At 56.4% G+C, this 16350-nt stretch overlaps 1 protein-coding gene across 10 annotated transcripts; it reads left to right on the top strand.

Moving 5' to 3' along the window:
- Positions 1-565: 565 nt before the first annotated feature.
- Positions 566-14437, top strand: Fgfr3 (fibroblast growth factor receptor 3). Of its 10 annotated transcripts, none has more exons than XM_038326611.1 (18): positions 566-718; positions 1062-1264; positions 6062-6331; positions 6617-6670; positions 7241-7410; positions 7494-7617; positions 7704-7894; positions 9576-9720; positions 10182-10372; positions 10695-10840; positions 11087-11208; positions 11294-11404; positions 11479-11669; positions 11780-11902; positions 11980-12050; positions 12235-12372; positions 12493-12598; positions 12750-14437. In XM_038326611.1, exons 2-18 carry the CDS (start codon positions 1162-1164, stop codon positions 12894-12896), a joined length of 2403 nt encoding a protein of 800 aa, XP_038182539.1. In that variant the 5' UTR covers positions 566-718; positions 1062-1161; the 3' UTR covers positions 12897-14437. The 10 variants fall into 10 exon arrangements, with proteins under 10 accessions (XP_038182539.1, XP_038182531.1, XP_038182521.1 ...); XM_038326603.1 differs by having other exon boundaries at positions 10692-10840; XM_038326593.1 differs by lacking the exon at positions 9576-9720 and adding an exon at positions 8745-8895.
- Positions 14438-16350: the final 1913 nt, after the last annotated feature.

Genomic DNA, 16350 nt, shown 5'->3' with positions numbered 1-16350 from the left:
CATCACCCTGAAGCAGGGCACTCAGGCAGCTGAGCTCATGTGGGTCACCACTGGTTGGTTTGATAAGTACAGTATCCTTTTCTAGGATGCAATCCCTGCGTCTTCAGTCGTCGTGTAAACGCTGCTCCATCCTTCACCACGAGGCCGCTTCACACCCATTTGTCCGCCTGGAATACAATCAGGCTCAGCACCCGCGGAATTGCGGCTCTTTGCACAAGGTTCAGCTCAGGGGCCGTTCACTGTGAAGCCGCCTTAACACCTGGAAACGCCACCGACGCTGCCCCTCTGAGCCCCTTCGTCTTATTGGACGAGGCAGCATGCCGGCAGACAGTCCAGAGCTCGACGTTGCTTCGAGGGGTCGAGTGTGCTACCCTGGCCTCTCCCGCTTGGTCCCAGCCCGGCTCCCACGCCCTCCGGGACCTCCCGGCGCCCCCGCCTGACCACGCCTCCTCGGATCCCCCGCCCCTCGGCCGCCCGGGAAGGGGCGTTTCGGGGCGTGGCGGGAGCAGGCCGTCCCCCGACTGGCTGCTGCGCGCCCCGCAGCCCCAGTTCAGTGACTGTGGCGGCGGGGGTGGCGGGAGCAGCTGGCGCCGTTCGGTCCACTCCGGCCCTGGGACTCACCGGAGGGCGGACGGCCGCTGGGACAGAAGAGATCCTGGGAGAGAGGGTTGAGATCTGAGACCGGGACTGCGCGTGGTGAGCCTCTAGCGACCGCCAGGTTGGTGTGAAAGACCCGGCCCGCGCTTGGAGGGGTCGGGCGGGCGCTGAAGCGGTCAGGATGCGAGGCTGACTGGAGCTGGAGCGGTCTGTGCGTGCTGCGAGGCCGGGCCGGGCACGGGCTTCCCGATCTGGAAAGTTTGCCGCTACTGCCGTTGTCCTCGGAGGGTTCTGTGGCAGTCAGGGAGGAGAGGAGGAAGAGACCGCGGTTGGGAGGAGGCGGCCGGCGCCAGGCGGCCCCGAAGCCAAGGGAGGCGGCGGGCGGGGCGGCCGGGGGTCCGGGCGCAGGAGCGAGGCCGCACTCCTCTGCCCTCCCGAGTAAACTCTGTGCTCTGTTCCCGCAGACTCCGGAGCGGCGCCCTCCCGCCGGAGCCGGGCGTGGGGGGGGGGGGTGCAGCATGCCTGCGCGCGCGGCTTGAGGACGCCGCGGCCCCCGCTCCAGCCATGGTAGTCCCGGTCTGCGTGCTAGCGTTCTGCTTTGCTGTCGTGGCCGGAGCTACCTCCGAGCCACCCGGCCCTGAGCAGCGAGTTGTGCGGAGAACGGCAGGTAAGAAGGACTAATCTAAGGTGTCTTCCGGGGGTGCGGGGAGGACGATCTTGGCCCACAGAGGTTTTGGGAACTGCAAACTGTTCTTGGGTGGGGAGCACCACGGCCAGTGCGTCCCGATTCTGTGTCACGCCCCGCAGATCGCTGTCAGATCTGGAGCGGCAGTTTATGGTGGGTCTGGAGTCTCAGAACCACCACTAGTGAGAGGCGCCACAGGGAACGGTGCGCGGTGATCCTGGTCCCTGACACGCGGGAGGGCTCGCGAGCCGATTTTCCATGATTCTCACTGTTGTTCCTCTTATCTGCGAGGACGGAAAGTGTCTGTTGTTGATTCCCTCGTGTTCCTGGCACAGTTGCTCAGTTTTGGCCAAAGTGAAGGTTGGACTTTGGAAATGGACAGGAGTAGTATCCCAGCCAGAGCTCAGCACTGTCGCTCATGGTCTCGCATGACAAGGTGACAGCTTCAGCGCCGCTGCTCCTCTCTGATCCTGCAGGCGGCCTGAGGGGTCGGTTCCCAGGGGCGCGCACGGACCGCCCTTCAGGCGGCACTCTGGGAGGTGAAGGGCGGTTGTCCCGGGATCGTGGCGCCGCCTACGTAGCCGGGCTGGCCGCCAAAGTCCGTTGGGACACGGAGTGCCGTCAGACGGGGCCGGAGGCTGAGGATACGGAAGGGAGCCATGGCCAGTCAGCCCTGCGTCCTGCCGCCACCCAGAGGTGCGACGTGCGCGGCCCCTTGTTGTGCCCGGCGGCAGCGTGGCAGAGCAGAGCAGTGGTCTGGCGGGAGGCCGCGCGGAGGGAGGCCTTCGCTCGGTAAGCTGTCGCCCCACCCGAGCTGAGGCCGAACAGCCGCTCCTTTGTACCCTGGCGGCCACAGACCGCGCATTGATGGCGGCGCGGCCTCTCGGGGAGGTGCGAGTGCGGCGAGCGCAGCGGGACGAGGCAGATGGCGGCGTGCCCCTCCCGGCGCCCCCGCGCCCCTTTCTCCCTCAGCGGCTGCAGCTTCTCGGAACAATGTCATTTTTTTTTTATGAATGAAAGTGGGCCGGTAGCCTGAATGTGCGTGTCTTTCAGCGGCGTGACAGAGGCGGTCGGGAGGTCAGCGCGCGCTTTTAGCGCCTGCTAGGACGGCCTGGCTCCAGGGCGCCGAATGGCCGCGACTGGACCACATTAGCATGTGTATTCAGATGAAGATATTACTCCCTGCCTCGGGTGTCAGTGAGCAAGGGTAGGGATGGCGGGGCGGAGCGCACACCCTCACTGTGCTACAGGCAGTGACTGTGGCGGCCTGGCACGACCTTGCTGTAGGAACCGAAGTTGAGCCCGGCGGCTCGGGATCGGTGGGATTTGCGCCCGTCCCGCGCCCCAGCGTTCGAGCCTGTGAGACAGGTAGGGAATTGATAGACCAATAAACTTAATCCGGTTCCTTAACGAGATGGGCCGGGCAGTAAAAATACAAAGACCTGGTGAAGTTTACTGAGGTCTCGGCTGGCGCTTTCCCCGGGAACATAAATTACCGAACTGGAGCTGGCTGGGGTCAAGAGTGCGGGGCGGGACTAAGGCTCCAGTCTACCCTGGCCACCCCTGGAGGGACGAGCCCAGCTGGTGTGCTCTGTGAGTAGATAGTAGGCCGCAGGGGGTTCAGAAGTTGACCCCTACACGGGTCTGTAGCAGAGGGTGACAGAAGTCGAGCCTTGCACATCTCTGGGCGTTGCCTGCGCCCCCCCTCATCCCCCCCCTCCCCTCCGGCAGAGCTGGACTTTGAGCTCTGCAGGTCCTGGGGTGGTTCATTAACCTGGGCTGATCTTAGGCCCTGAAGCTTTGGATTCTATGCTGAACCTAGCTGCCCCTTGTGGGAGCGTCGGGCCACATTGACGTTTCACTTGGGGTCTGTCGGACCTGGAACCCTCCTCCCTCCCTTTTTAGACCGTTGTGCCTACAAGGCAAATGAATTACCCAGGGCAGGTTCTGGGTAAGGTGAGGTTTGGGGGAAAGGTGGCCTGCCAGGTTGGGAAATGACTGAGCTGTGAGCAAAGCCACCTGGGGCTGAGGCCTGCCTGGGCTTGGGTGCCCTCCTGGAACTTAAGTTTCCTCACCTGTCATGCCGAAGAGGGCTGGTAATGGCTGGGTTGTTTCGGGGATTAAACCCGATAATCCTCAGTAAACCCTCATTAGCCCGCCCAGCCTCTGGATTCTTTCTTCTTTTCTGTCTTGACTTTACTATGAAACTGCAGAAAGTGGAACGCCTCCTGGTGGGATGGCGGGGAGCAGGGGAGGAGAGGAAGGCCAGAGACCCTTCCTTGGCTTCAGAGTTCTTGGGGCACCCTCCTTTCTCTTGGGTTGTTTGAATCATAAACCTGCTCATACCTCCTACACCAGGTGTGTTCCCTCCCAAAGCAGATGTTGCTTGGATCCGGGTCCTGGTGTTGGCTCCAAAGCTGAAGTCCCTGGAGTCCTTAGGGTGACCTCAGAAACAGACTGGGTTTGCTGCTAGTTCTGTAGTGGTCACTCGTGTCTCAACGGGACGGGATAACAGCCCTTGTGGCAGCTGGTCAGCCGTGGGGTCTACACAGCATTGTTTTATTTGAGATGACCAGGAAGAGGTTCTCATCCTGGTACAGGCCCGAGCCACTTAACCAGTCCTTTTTGGACCTCAGGTCTGCAAGTTGGGATTTGTACATTGTAACCTAGCAAGGGAAATTTAGGCCATCTGGGTGACACCAGACCTAGCACAGCCTAAATGGGACACAGTGTCTCCTAGCCTGCCCCGGTAAGTGTATATGGCACACAGGTCCACCTCCATATCAAGTGCTAATGGGGACGCTGTCCCCTCCATGGGTACAGCAGAAGTGCCAGTGCCTGTGTGTTGCATTTGGTCCCTTTTTGATGGTGGGGCCTAGGACAGGTCAAAGGTCAGGTCTTAGCTGCCGGGAACCATTTCCCCTCGCCATCCCAAGCCGCTGACCCGGGGGTGGCTGCGCCCTCCTCTAGTCCGCCTCTGAGTTAGTGCGGAACGCCTTGACCTGTTGTCTTGCCCAGACCAAACCGGAACCAACTGACTGTTGCCCTTGGGCCAAAGCCTAGACTGAGGCTATTGACTAGCCTGTTGGGGGGGGGGGATCAAACGGCTCCCGGCATTGGGTGGTCTCTATAGGACGTGGCAGCAGGATTGGAAAGCTGGAAGTCCAGTTAGAAGGTTCCCCCCCCCCCCCCCCCCCCCCCCCCCCCCCCCCGCTGTGGCATCTGGCCAGGACAACTTAAAGCCCCAGGGCTCTGTGGCCAAGCATCATGGGTAACTCCAGGGTCTCCTGGATCCCTCTGGCTCTGAGTCCTCGTGGACTATGAGCCTGTGGGCTGACTCTGGGATGGGCAGAATTGGTCCTGACCAAGGACTGCTGTGGCCAGAGTGGACAGCTGGGCCTCGAATCTAGGCCATGCGTCGGCAGAATGACAAGTGACATTATAGCCAGTCCAGCTGGATCTGAAGGAGGAGGTCTGCTCAGGGACCACCCACTCCTGTCCTGGGCCGTGAGCCCAGCTGCCCCTATGATGGGCATTGTTGGATCCTGGCAGGGAGGCCTGGAGGTGATCGCCCAGCTGGTAGTGAGTCCCTGAATGTGAGGTCTTCAAGGCCCCTCATGAGCAGGGCTGCACCTGGGCAGGAGAGACGTGATGGGGGGTCCCATGTCCTTAGTCGCCCTGTAAGCTCATTTGGATTCTTTATCCCACTGGCCAGAGACAGACATATCCAGGTTGATTGGTGTTATTGCTGTCTGTTGGTCCTATTTTTCTAACTGACTGCTGTGTAGAAGGGGCATCTAAGCTGCAAGGCCTGGACTGTCCCAGCCCAGGGACCCCTTACCTGGTATCGGTGGCTTCTGGTGAGGACGCAGCTCCTGTGGTAGCAGCCCTTACGGAGTGTCCCAGCCATGGCTGTCCCCCGGGTTCTTGCACGGCCTTGTGTCGTTGTCCATTTTTTCATTGATTTTTATTTTGTCTCTGAGACGGTCTCACGCTGTAGCCACGCTGGCCTCCGGCCTGTGGCAGTCCTGCCTCAGCCTTCTGAATGCGTGAGCCCCACCATACCCAGCTTTCCCCTTGCTATTTATTGCTAAGTGTGTTCTGTTCCCTGGCTCTCCACTAACACGGTTTTAGAAGCCAAGACGAGGGTTGGGTGCTAAGAGGGCCCTGAAAGGACTCCCTATTTCTTTGTGTTTTGAGCCAGAGGCCAGTGAAGAACAGCCTGTCCCCAACCTGCTTTTATGCTTCCCTTTAAACCAAGGGTTGTTTGTGCATTTCCAAATGGTGGAAGAATCAGAGGAAGAAGAGTTGATGACACTTTTTCTGGTGCTGGGAATGAGCTCAGGGCTTTAGACATTCTGGGGAGGTACTGTATCAAAGAGCTGTCTCCCACTTTTCACGACACTTTAGGTCTCTGAGTTAGTGGGGGTGTTGCTGTGCCTCTTCCGTGTCTTTGGAAGACAGCTTCTTAATACGGGACAGAGCCAGAAGCCTTAGCACAGACCATTGGGAGCTGCAACGCTGATGCTCCTGGGCTCTCAGTAAAACAGTTTTCCACCCCTGGTTTGAACACTGTCACCCGGGCCCCAGGAGCACAGCCCTCAAGTGGCTGCTATAGCTTTTGCTAGTGTGTTTACAAAGTGGACTGCGGGGCCTTTAGCATGCTAGTGTGCTTACAAAGTGGACTGCGGGGCCTTTAGCATGCTAGTGTGTTTACAAAGTGGACTGCGGGGCCTTTAGCTGCTGCTTTGAAACATCTCTTTCCATTTTCATCCACAGAGGTTCCGGGGTCCGAACCTAGCCAGCAGGAGCAGGTGGCCTTTGGCAGTGGGGACACCGTGGAACTAAGCTGCAATCCGCCTGGAGGTGCCCCCACAGGTCCCACTTTCTGGGCTAAGGATGGCACAGGGCTGGTGGCCTCCCACCGCATCCTGGTAGGACCCCAGAGGCTCCAAGTGCTGAATGCCTCCCATGAGGATGCAGGGGTCTACAGCTGCCAGCAGCGGCTCACTCAGCGCGTGCTGTGCCACTTCAGTGTGCGTGTGACAGGTAAGTGGTGGGTGAACGGAGCTGCAAGTGTGTTGAGTATCTTAATAGCTGGGAGATCATGCAGTCCTGGGCAGGGTGGCTGCGGCGTGTTGCTTGGTGCAGATACAGAGGAGGGGGGTACCCCCAGGTATGTACTGTCTGAAAGAGTGGCATTGCAAAAGTAGGACCCCAAAGACAGGGAGCAGTGGGCCCTGAATGTGGAGAGCAGTGGATACCAAATATGGGGAGCAACGGATCTCTGGATGTTGGGGTGTCACAACCCCTGTCTACTTGCAATTATTACAGATGCTCCATCCTCAGGAGATGATGAAGATGGGGAGGATGTGGCCGAAGATACAGGTGAGCTTAGAACCTATGCACGTTGGGCTGGGCTGCCTCCTTCCCGTAGTTTGGTGACTGGAGGATGACATTGCTACAAGGAGGTGGAGCTGGCCTGCAGAGTAGTCAGTCATGGAGCTCAGGTTGCTATAGAGGAACAAGTCGAACCAGGGATTAAGGACCCTGGTGGCTGTTGGTTTAGGCCAGCAGGAGAGGAGGGTGGCTGTGCTGTGCTGAGATCCATGCTGTGTAAGGGGGGCATCAAAGATAGTATGTGCATAGCTATAGATGGGGAGGCTAGGTTGTGCGGATGGAGTACTTGGGTGGCCTGGCCTGGCTGTCTCCCAGGATCTGCATCCTACTGGGATCTGCCTTCTGGGGATCTGCAGCAGTGAGTCTGCACCAAAAGGCAAGGAGAGGGCCTGGCAGGTCTGAGAGTGGGGCAGCTGTGAGTGCATAGTGTTGTGGCTTCAGGGAGCCCGACCAAGCAAAGCAGAGGACTCTCAATATAGAAGGGAAGCATGCTGGAGGGTGGGCAGGCAGACGGTTTGGGAGGGGTGCACTGATAGTTATGGGCACTTGTGCCACCAGGGGCCCCTTACTGGACTCGACCAGAGCGTATGGATAAGAAACTTCTGGCTGTGCCAGCTGCAAACACTGTACGCTTCCGCTGCCCAGCTGCTGGCAACCCTACCCCCTCCATCTCCTGGCTGAAAAACGGCAAAGAATTCCGAGGGGAGCATCGCATAGGGGGCATCAAGGTGGGTCTGGGAGAGGGGCCTGGAGTGCCAGGGCCTGGACATGGTACAGTCTGCATCCGCTCATGCCCTGACTTTACCTGTAGCTTCGGCACCAGCAGTGGAGCTTGGTCATGGAGAGTGTGGTGCCCTCTGATCGTGGCAACTATACGTGTGTGGTAGAGAACAAGTTCGGCAGCATCCGACAGACATACACCCTGGACGTGCTGGGTGAGGGCCTGGCCGTGGGTTGTTAAGGCAGGGCATCCCTGGGCTCCTTGGCCCACCCCGCCCCTGACTTGGCTGCTTCTTTGCAGAGCGTTCCCCACACCGGCCCATCCTGCAGGCTGGGCTGCCAGCCAACCAGACAGCCGTCCTGGGCAGTGATGTGGAGTTCCACTGCAAGGTGTACAGTGATGCGCAGCCACACATCCAGTGGCTGAAACACGTGGAAGTGAACGGGAGCAAGGTGGGCCCTGACGGCACACCTTATGTCACTGTGCTCAAGGTAGGCTCTGCCGCCATCTGGTGGGTGGATGGGTCAGCTGGGGCTGCCTCGGCCCTAGTTCTTAAGTCCTTCTTGGCTGAGAGAGATGTTGGGATTTAGGCCCAGGTGTTGATGTTTCTGAGCAGGCTTCTCACCTGCTCTGAGCTCCCAGCAGGCTCTGTTTTTGCCCTGCCATGGAACTTGTTTCCCTGTCTGCTCTGAGTATGGTGACAGTTACTGTGACCCAGGGCAGGAGGATGATGGCTGAGTTAGTACCCTCTGGATCCTAGAGGACTGGCTGGACACACCCAAGCTGGCTGGATTGGCTGGTGTCATCTGCTTGCAGTGTCGCACTGGCTCTGCCCTGCCTCTGTCCGCTTGGAGCTTTGTTCCATGGCCTTGGGTGGGGGCCACCCGAGTTGGGACATTTGTGACACTGGAAGCCCAAAGAGAAACATCTGTTCAGAGACAAGGAGGTCTGGTGGGGGAGGGGAATAGACACTGGCAGGAACAGAATCCTGGCTGTTGAGAGAGGCCGCTGGGGCCTTGTCCGGTGTGCCTCCCACTATGGGTTTGGGCGTTCATGAGTATAAGCTAGTTACCCTGACATGACCCCTGGGGCGAGGGTTTGGAGGCTGTGGATTCTGTGGGATGTGCGTGCGTGCGTGCGTGCATGTGTGTGTGTGGTTGTTTAGAAGGCCTCTCTGAAACCACACCTACCACTGCCATGATGTGCCTCCTCTAGGCAGCCTTCTAGGTGTTGCTGCCCAGCCCCCAGCCCATCCTTAGGGATCTCCCTTGCCCTGCCTCATCCTCAGTCCTTCTGGAGCTGGCTCGGGGTGTGCCTGAGCCCAGTCTCTTGTCCCCGCAGTCCTGGATCAGTGAGAATGTGGAGGCAGACGCACGCCTCCGCCTGGCCAATGTGTCGGAGCGGGACGGGGGCGAGTACCTCTGTCGAGCCACCAATTTCATAGGCGTGGCTGAGAAGGCCTTTTGGCTGCGTGTTCACAGGCCCCAAGCAGGTAACGACTCTGTCCCATGCCTGCCTGGCACGCTGAGCTCCAGCTCCAACGCTCCAGCCACGCACCTGCCTGCATGCCCTGCACGACCCCTGTCCTGCTTGACCCCGCCTGCGGCTCACATTCTGCGTGTGGTCCCTCAGATACATTGGTGGTCCTTGGCTACTACCATTGACTGACCTGCTTCAAAGCCCCTCCCCTGACCTGCGCTGTCCCCTTGCATTCCCCACTTGACACACTTGAAGATCCTTAGAGCCTCCCAGGGGCTGAGCCCTGTGCTGTTTGTGAGCATCGATTTCACACCCATCTCCAGCTGGCTCTGATGCCCTCTGCCTTCTATTCATGCACCTGCCCATCTTTCCAACTGTGTACTTCTCCTGTTTCTGCACTAATTCTGCATGCTGCCTCTGTGTTGGCACCATGCTGCCCACCTGCCTGTTGCTCACCTTGGGACAGAGGACTCGCCACCGGTGGAGGGACTGGCTTCAGGCTCAGTGCCTCGGTGCAGAAGGCAGAGGGCCCTGGGCCTCCGTGGCTGTCTGGCAGGGCCATGGTGGTGGCCGTGGTTGTGGTGGTGGCGGCGTTTTCCTTGCAGCCTGGCTCGATCATCTCCGTGTGGACTGCTGTGGTTCCCAAAGGGAAGTGCTGGCGCTTGCCTATCGCGCTTTGTTCTCTTTTTGTAGACGGCAGGCGCTAACACCACCGACAAGGAGCTAGAGGTTCTGTCCTTGCACAATGTCACCTTTGAGGACGCGGGGGAGTACACCTGCCTGGCGGGCAATTCTATCGGGTTTTCCCATCACTCTGCGTGGCTGGTGGTGCTGCCAGGTACTGGCTTCTGCTCACGCTGCACCTGTCCTCTTGGGGTGCTGGCTCAGGACATGCCAAAGCTGCCCGTGACTGCAGGGGGCCCCTTATGGCTTACTGCTGCCCATCCTGAGAAAACTCACCCTGGCCTTGTGCTTGGTATGGGAACATCAACCTGCTCCATCTTGGTCCTGCAAGGGTCTCCCTTTCATCCTTCACATGGGCCCCCATAGTCCTGATCTGTGGCTCTGGCATCTCCTGGGCGCCTGGGTGGCAGTGTGGGTGCTTTTGGCTCTGCTGGGCTTCTCTTCTGGGTCTGCTGACTTACAGAAGTTTTTGACTACATTACCAAGGCAAGTGGGGGCCTTGGGGCCCCTGTCTCTGAGTATCCTAGGTCTTTTCCCTCCCCCACTGGTGCCTGTGTCCAGCCGGTGGGAAGCCCAAAAAGGCTGGATGAGGCCCCAAAACTTGTGTCTTTACAGCTGAGGAGGAGCTGATGGAAGCGGACGAGGCTGGCAGCGTGTATGCAGGCATCCTCAGCTATGGGGTGGGCTTCTTCCTCTTCATCCTGGTGGTGGCAGCTGTGACGCTTTGCCGCCTTCGCAGTCCCCCAAAGAAGGGCCTGGGCTCACCCACCGTGCACAAGGTGTCTCGCTTCCCGCTTAAGCGACAGGTAACAGAAAGTAGATACCAGGTTTTGAGCTCCTTGTCGTGCCTCGGGTCTCCTAAAGTCCGATAGTACCCAAGGCCTGGGACTCACTTCTCTGCAGTTGGGTGGGCTGATCCCTCCTATCTCTCTTCCCACCTGGAGCTCGAATTCTAAGAGGCAAACGCTTTTTTAGGCGTCCTCAGTAACCCTTATAGAACAGTCGGTACTTTTCTGGCCCCACACGTAGACTTGACCTTGCTGTTCCTGGGGGCTATACCACCCCATCCCCTTTGCAATGCTGAGCCCACATTGTGTGGTACCAACCTGTCCCTGATGACCCAAGCAGGTATCCTTGGAGTCGAACTCCTCTATGAACTCCAACACACCCCTGGTCCGCATTGCCCGGCTGTCCTCAGGAGAAGGTCCTGTTCTGGCCAATGTTTCTGAACTTGAGCTTCCTGCTGACCCCAAGTGGGAGCTATCCAGGACTCGGTCAGTGGTAATAATAGACAATATGTACTTGGTGGGGTTTAGTGTGTAGTTGGTGGGGGTTGGTTACTAGGCAGGGACCTGTTGGGGGGGGTGATGCTCCTGAGGTGGAGCACAGGGTGAGACCTGAGGGGTTACTCTTTGTCTTCACAAGCAAATGTCCAGTAGGCTTCCAGGACCCAGGGACACATGACCATGAGACCTGGGGGGTGCTAGGCACACACTTAACTGCTCTGCTTCTGTGGGCAGGCTGACACTTGGTAAGCCTCTTGGAGAAGGCTGCTTTGGCCAGGTTGTCATGGCAGAAGCTATCGGCATTGACAAGGACCGCACTGCCAAGCCTGTCACTGTGGCTGTGAAGATGCTGAAAGGTGAGAATGGAGAGACACCGAAGAGAAATAGAAGGGGCCTTTGAGGGCTGTGGGGCTACCAACTGACACCTCATTCCTGGCCCAGATGATGCCACTGACAAGGACCTGTCGGACCTGGTGTCAGAGATGGAGATGATGAAAATGATTGGCAAGCACAAGAACATCATCAACCTACTGGGGGCCTGCACCCAGGGTGGTAGGTGCAGCAGGCAGGCAGACTGGTGGGCGGGGACTCGAGTAGCGCAGCATCTCAGGTGTGTGTGTTCCCAGGGCCCCTGTATGTGCTGGTGGAGTATGCAGCCAAGGGCAACCTGCGAGAGTTCCTGCGGGCACGGCGACCTCCAGGCATGGACTACTCCTTTGATGCCTGTAGGCTTCCAGAAGAACAGCTTACTTGCAAGGATCTAGTATCTTGTGCCTACCAGGTGGCACGGGGCATGGAGTACCTGGCTTCCCAGAAGGTGAGCAGAGACAGGGCCCAGACCAGCTGGGGCCTCTCTGGGTAGAAGGGTGGGTGACAAGATTGCCTGGACTGGGCTGGGGTCAGCTGAGCCCTTGTGTGTCTCCTCAGTGCATTCACAGAGACTTAGCTGCCCGAAACGTGCTGGTGACTGAGGACAATGTGATGAAGATTGCAGACTTTGGCCTGGCTCGCGACGTACATAATCTAGACTACTACAAGAAGACTACAAATGTGAGTCCTGGATGGTTAGGGTGTGGGGCCCCTGTACCAGTGGACACATGAGAGCTAACACCTCTCCCTCTGCCCAGGGCCGGCTACCGGTGAAGTGGATGGCACCAGAGGCCCTGTTTGACCGAGTCTACACCCACCAGAGTGATGTGTACGTGTCCGACATAGGATGAGGGAGTTCTGGGGACAGAGCCTTCAGGGTCCTGGTGTTCGCAGGCTGTAGTTGACCCTCCTCATTGGGCCATCAGCACAGCCCTGGTATCTTCCTTGTCCTGGCGCAGGGCCGCTGCAGCAATGGGCCAGGAGTAACGGCCTTTGTCCTCACTCCCTTGCAGCTGGTCTTTTGGGGTCCTGCTCTGGGAGATCTTTACACTGGGGGGCTCACCGTATCCTGGCATCCCAGTGGAAGAGCTTTTCAAGCTGTTGAAAGAGGGCCACCGCATGGACAAGCCAGCTAACTGCACACATGACCTGTGAGCAAAGCATCCTTCCTTTTCTATCCAGTCCCTAGGAATGGCAGGATTCCTACCAGGGTCCCTGGGATGAGGTAGGGTTCGGCAGCAGGCCAGGAACTCAGAGTTGTTTTGCCACAGGTACATGATCATGCGGGAATGTTGGCATGCAGTGCCTTCACAGAGGCCCACCTTCAAGCAGCTGGTAGAGGATTTAGACCGCATCCTTACTGTGACATCGACCGATGTAAGTGCCACTGGTCCTGCTCCCTGTGGGGGTATTGCTCCTTGGAGCCCCAGTTGTGGGGCTGCCCTTCAGGAGCACAGCCTGAACACAGATGGCCATGGGATTGGAGAGGGTGCCAAGGCACAGTCCTGACAGCTTTCTCTGCCACCAGGAATACCTGGACTTGTCAGTGCCGTTTGAGCAGTACTCCCCGGGTGGCCAGGATACGCCTAGCTCCAGCTCCTCAGGGGATGACTCCGTGTTTACCCATGACTTACTGCCCCCAGGTCCACCCAGTAATGGTGGACCTCGGACGTGAGGGGCCGACAGTCCTGCAGATCAAACCCAGCCAATGTTTACGCGGACCCTGGCCCGCCCTGTTACTGCTGGTGTGCAGTGGACCCCAGCCAGCCCAGTGTGATGGGCCAACAGTGGACAGTACTTGCTGTGTGTGTGTGTGTGTGTGTGTGTGTGTGCGTGCGCGTGCCCTTGGCTCCTGGGTGCAGAGGCCGCGTGGGGACACGCACTGCTGTATAGTGGTCTCCTGACTGGCCAGGGTTGGGAGCACCAAATGTAGAATGTAAGAGGGCCCATCCTGTGCAATTCTGGGGTTCTGGCTCCCTCATTTCCCATTGCCACCTTGCAGGGACCGTTGCAGAGAGGGCCATACTCCATGTCCAGGGTGGACCTTGGCCTTTTGGGTGCCCAAAGCTGAGCCTGCAGAGAAGCTCTGCCCTATGTGGCGAGCCTCTCTCCTAATATGGCACCTTATGCTTGGGGGTAAGTCACAGCTCTCCACCTCCAGGCCTTTTCCACCCTGCCCCTCAGACTGAAATTACGGGTACCTGAAGGTGGGAGCCATAATGTCTGTTAAAAGGTTTATTCCAGAAGCAAATGTACATTTATATAAATAGATGTCCTGTACTATATATATATACATATATAAAAAAAGAATATCTATATGGAGGCAGGCAAAGCTGAGGCCCAGAGGAGCAGGATACCCCATGGGGCTCACTGGTAAAATGCCAAGAGCAAGCTGAGAGGCAAGGGGCTTTTCTGGCACCACAGTTTCGTTTGTATCTAGACCTGTATATTTGTAAAGCTATTTATCAACCCTTGAATCCCCAGGTTCCTATCATTTAGTCCCAGGGTATTTGTATTGCAGAAATTTTAAGTTATAACTTATTAACAGTTGAAGAGGTTTATGCTGAATTTAGGGGGTTGCTGAGGTGCATCTGGCCCACATCAAGGCTGGAGGTGGGCCTTTGGAAGCTTGAGCAGCCCTCTTAGTTAGAGCTGGCTCAAGTGAGCATTTTTTATTTCCTTTGGCCCTCTTTTGTGGGGGATTAGAGTTATATAGGACCTTCCTTCAGGAGTTTTTTTTAAAGTTTCAAGGTGACTGGTATTTTCATACAGATTATTCTAATTGATAACGTATTCCAGGTAGAAGCCTATGTTCAGGGAGGGGGCCAGCCCTGCCTGAGGTTCAGATGTTAATAGATGTTGCAAGTTTATATATATATATCTATATATATATCTATATATAATTTATTGAGTCTTTACAAGTTGTATTTGCTATAGGCTTAACACTTCTATGCAGTGCTTCTAGACTTTATAGCCTAGACTGCTACCTTTCAAAGTTTGGGAGTAAGAGTGGTGAATTCAGTTTGTTAACTTTTTGTACTGTTACGGGCCCTAGGCTTGGGTGGCTGTCCCTTGCCTATCAGCCAGCAGGGCCAGGACAGTGGCTCAGGGTGACTTTTCTTGGGACCCAGCACATAGTTTGTCAGACCACATTGGCAGATGTGATTTTGTTAACCAACTTACTTTTCCAAAAAATAAAGTGAGAACTGGTTCTGATCTTCAGAGTGCTCTCTTGTGTCCTGGGACCTGTGCAACCGTGTCCTTACTGCCGGGGATAGGGGGGTGGGGGAGACGGGCCAGAGGCGGAGGCATAAGGGCATCTAAGGAATCAGCAGGGTCTGCTCCCTAGAACAAGGTGCTGGTCTGGGGCTCCCAGAGTACTAATTATCTGCTTTTCCCTCCCAAAGTAAGGACAGCTGGGCTTTGTGGGGGCTGCTTTCCTGTGGCCTAAGTAGCAGGCAGAACCTTAGGGTTACCAGAGTCTAGAGGTCCCACAGGACAGGATGCACTAGAGATGCATCCACAGGAGGGGATCATGGGTGTGTGAAGGAAGTGCACTTGGCCTCTCTAGCTTCCTGGCTGTCTTGACAGAAGGGATCCCATGAAGACAGAAGGGATCCCATGAAGACAGAAAGTGCTTAAGTGTATGTGGTAACTTTTGCAGGAAGGTAGGTGGCCAGACCTCTGGTTTAAGCAATCTACCCTGGGCCAAGCATGATGCAGGTGATGGGAGTTCCAGGACAATGGAGAGAGAACTTGAGTGTTTCCTTCCTTCCTACATCCATTTTGTCTGTCATACTTCTAACCTTAGGAGACCTGGGGGCTGAATGAACTGTCTCTCTGTCTCCTCTTCTAGCTAGGATCAGGCCGACCTTCTAGGTCAGGAGACTTAGCCACACTAACTGAAGTTTTGGTTCTAGATGGAGCTTGATCTTCAGGGAGGTACTGGGTTTTAGAGGAAGCTGTAGGTCTTGTTCTGTTGTTGGTTCACCATAGCAGCCCCAAAATGGAGACCAGACAGTTTCCATTCCAGCCACACAGACACCTGATGATAGTGACCAAGCAGGGGGTGGCAGTTAAAGGGCCTGACTAAAGTCTGGAGAGCAGTGTGTGACCAGATGGATATATTCCCATCCCTGAACCAGGCTTGACACGTCCTGGGTCAGCTGCCAGTCTGTGGCGCCCCCTAGTGCCATGTTGAGCATAGCTTCCTATGGCATCCAAGAAAAGTTTTTAACATTAAGGGGCTCGTCCATGGTGACAAAGTGGACCTGAGGGTCAGAGGCCATAGGTCGGGCCACTCTTAGCCATAATAGTCCCATTTCCACCTTAGAAGAGGTAAACGTTCGGGCCTTGAGCTGCACCACCAGAGTCTACTGTATGGGCATTGCCCAATGGGAAAGGAGTATGAGTAGCTCAAGCCACAAGCATTGGATTTGCATTCAAATCTCCCATTCCTTACTGAAGTCAGGCTCTTTCTGCTCTGTCTGCTCTCTGGAGGAATCTACCTGACTACCTTGCCTTTTAGATACGGGTGGTAGTGATGGAGGATGGTTTCCAGTTTGTACTGGCTAGCATCAGGGACACGCTAGCTCTCAGGAGCCTGCTTATTCTGCTTATCCACTGGCATGTAGCTGTGTTCCCAATGGTCTGAGGACCAGCAGCAAGAATTCTCCTCTGGGCTGGAAAGATGACTCTGATTTAGCTGAGTACGTGCTGCTCTTGTAGAGGACCTGGCTTTCATTTCTAACACCTACATGATGGTAGCAACTATCCTTAACTCTAGTTCCGGGGGATATGACAACCTCTTCTGTCTGGTCTCTGTGGGTACATACATACTTTCAACAAAACATAAAATTTTAAAAAGGAAGAGAAAGATTGATTTTCCCAAGAAGACAAGAAACTGATTCTTTGTGTGTCAAATGTCCTGGGAGACTCGGGCACAATCACATCCCTACTCCCCTGGCACATAAGGCTTTTCTCGAGTCTCCTGGGGACTTCTATTTCCTGGCTAAATCCATCTCGTCTGAATTTTTACTTAGTCCTCACTACAGCCAGTGAGATGCTGTGCCCTTTAAATGCCTATCCCAACCAGCAAGCAGTTCCTACCCTTGCCCTGCAACTTGTAC

Source organism: Arvicola amphibius, chromosome 1, assembly GCF_903992535.2.
Source record: "Arvicola amphibius chromosome 1, mArvAmp1.2, whole genome shotgun sequence".
In the NCBI taxonomy this organism is placed as follows: Eukaryota; Metazoa; Chordata; class Mammalia; order Rodentia; family Cricetidae; genus Arvicola; species Arvicola amphibius.
This window is presented reverse-complemented; position numbering and strand designations above follow the sequence as displayed.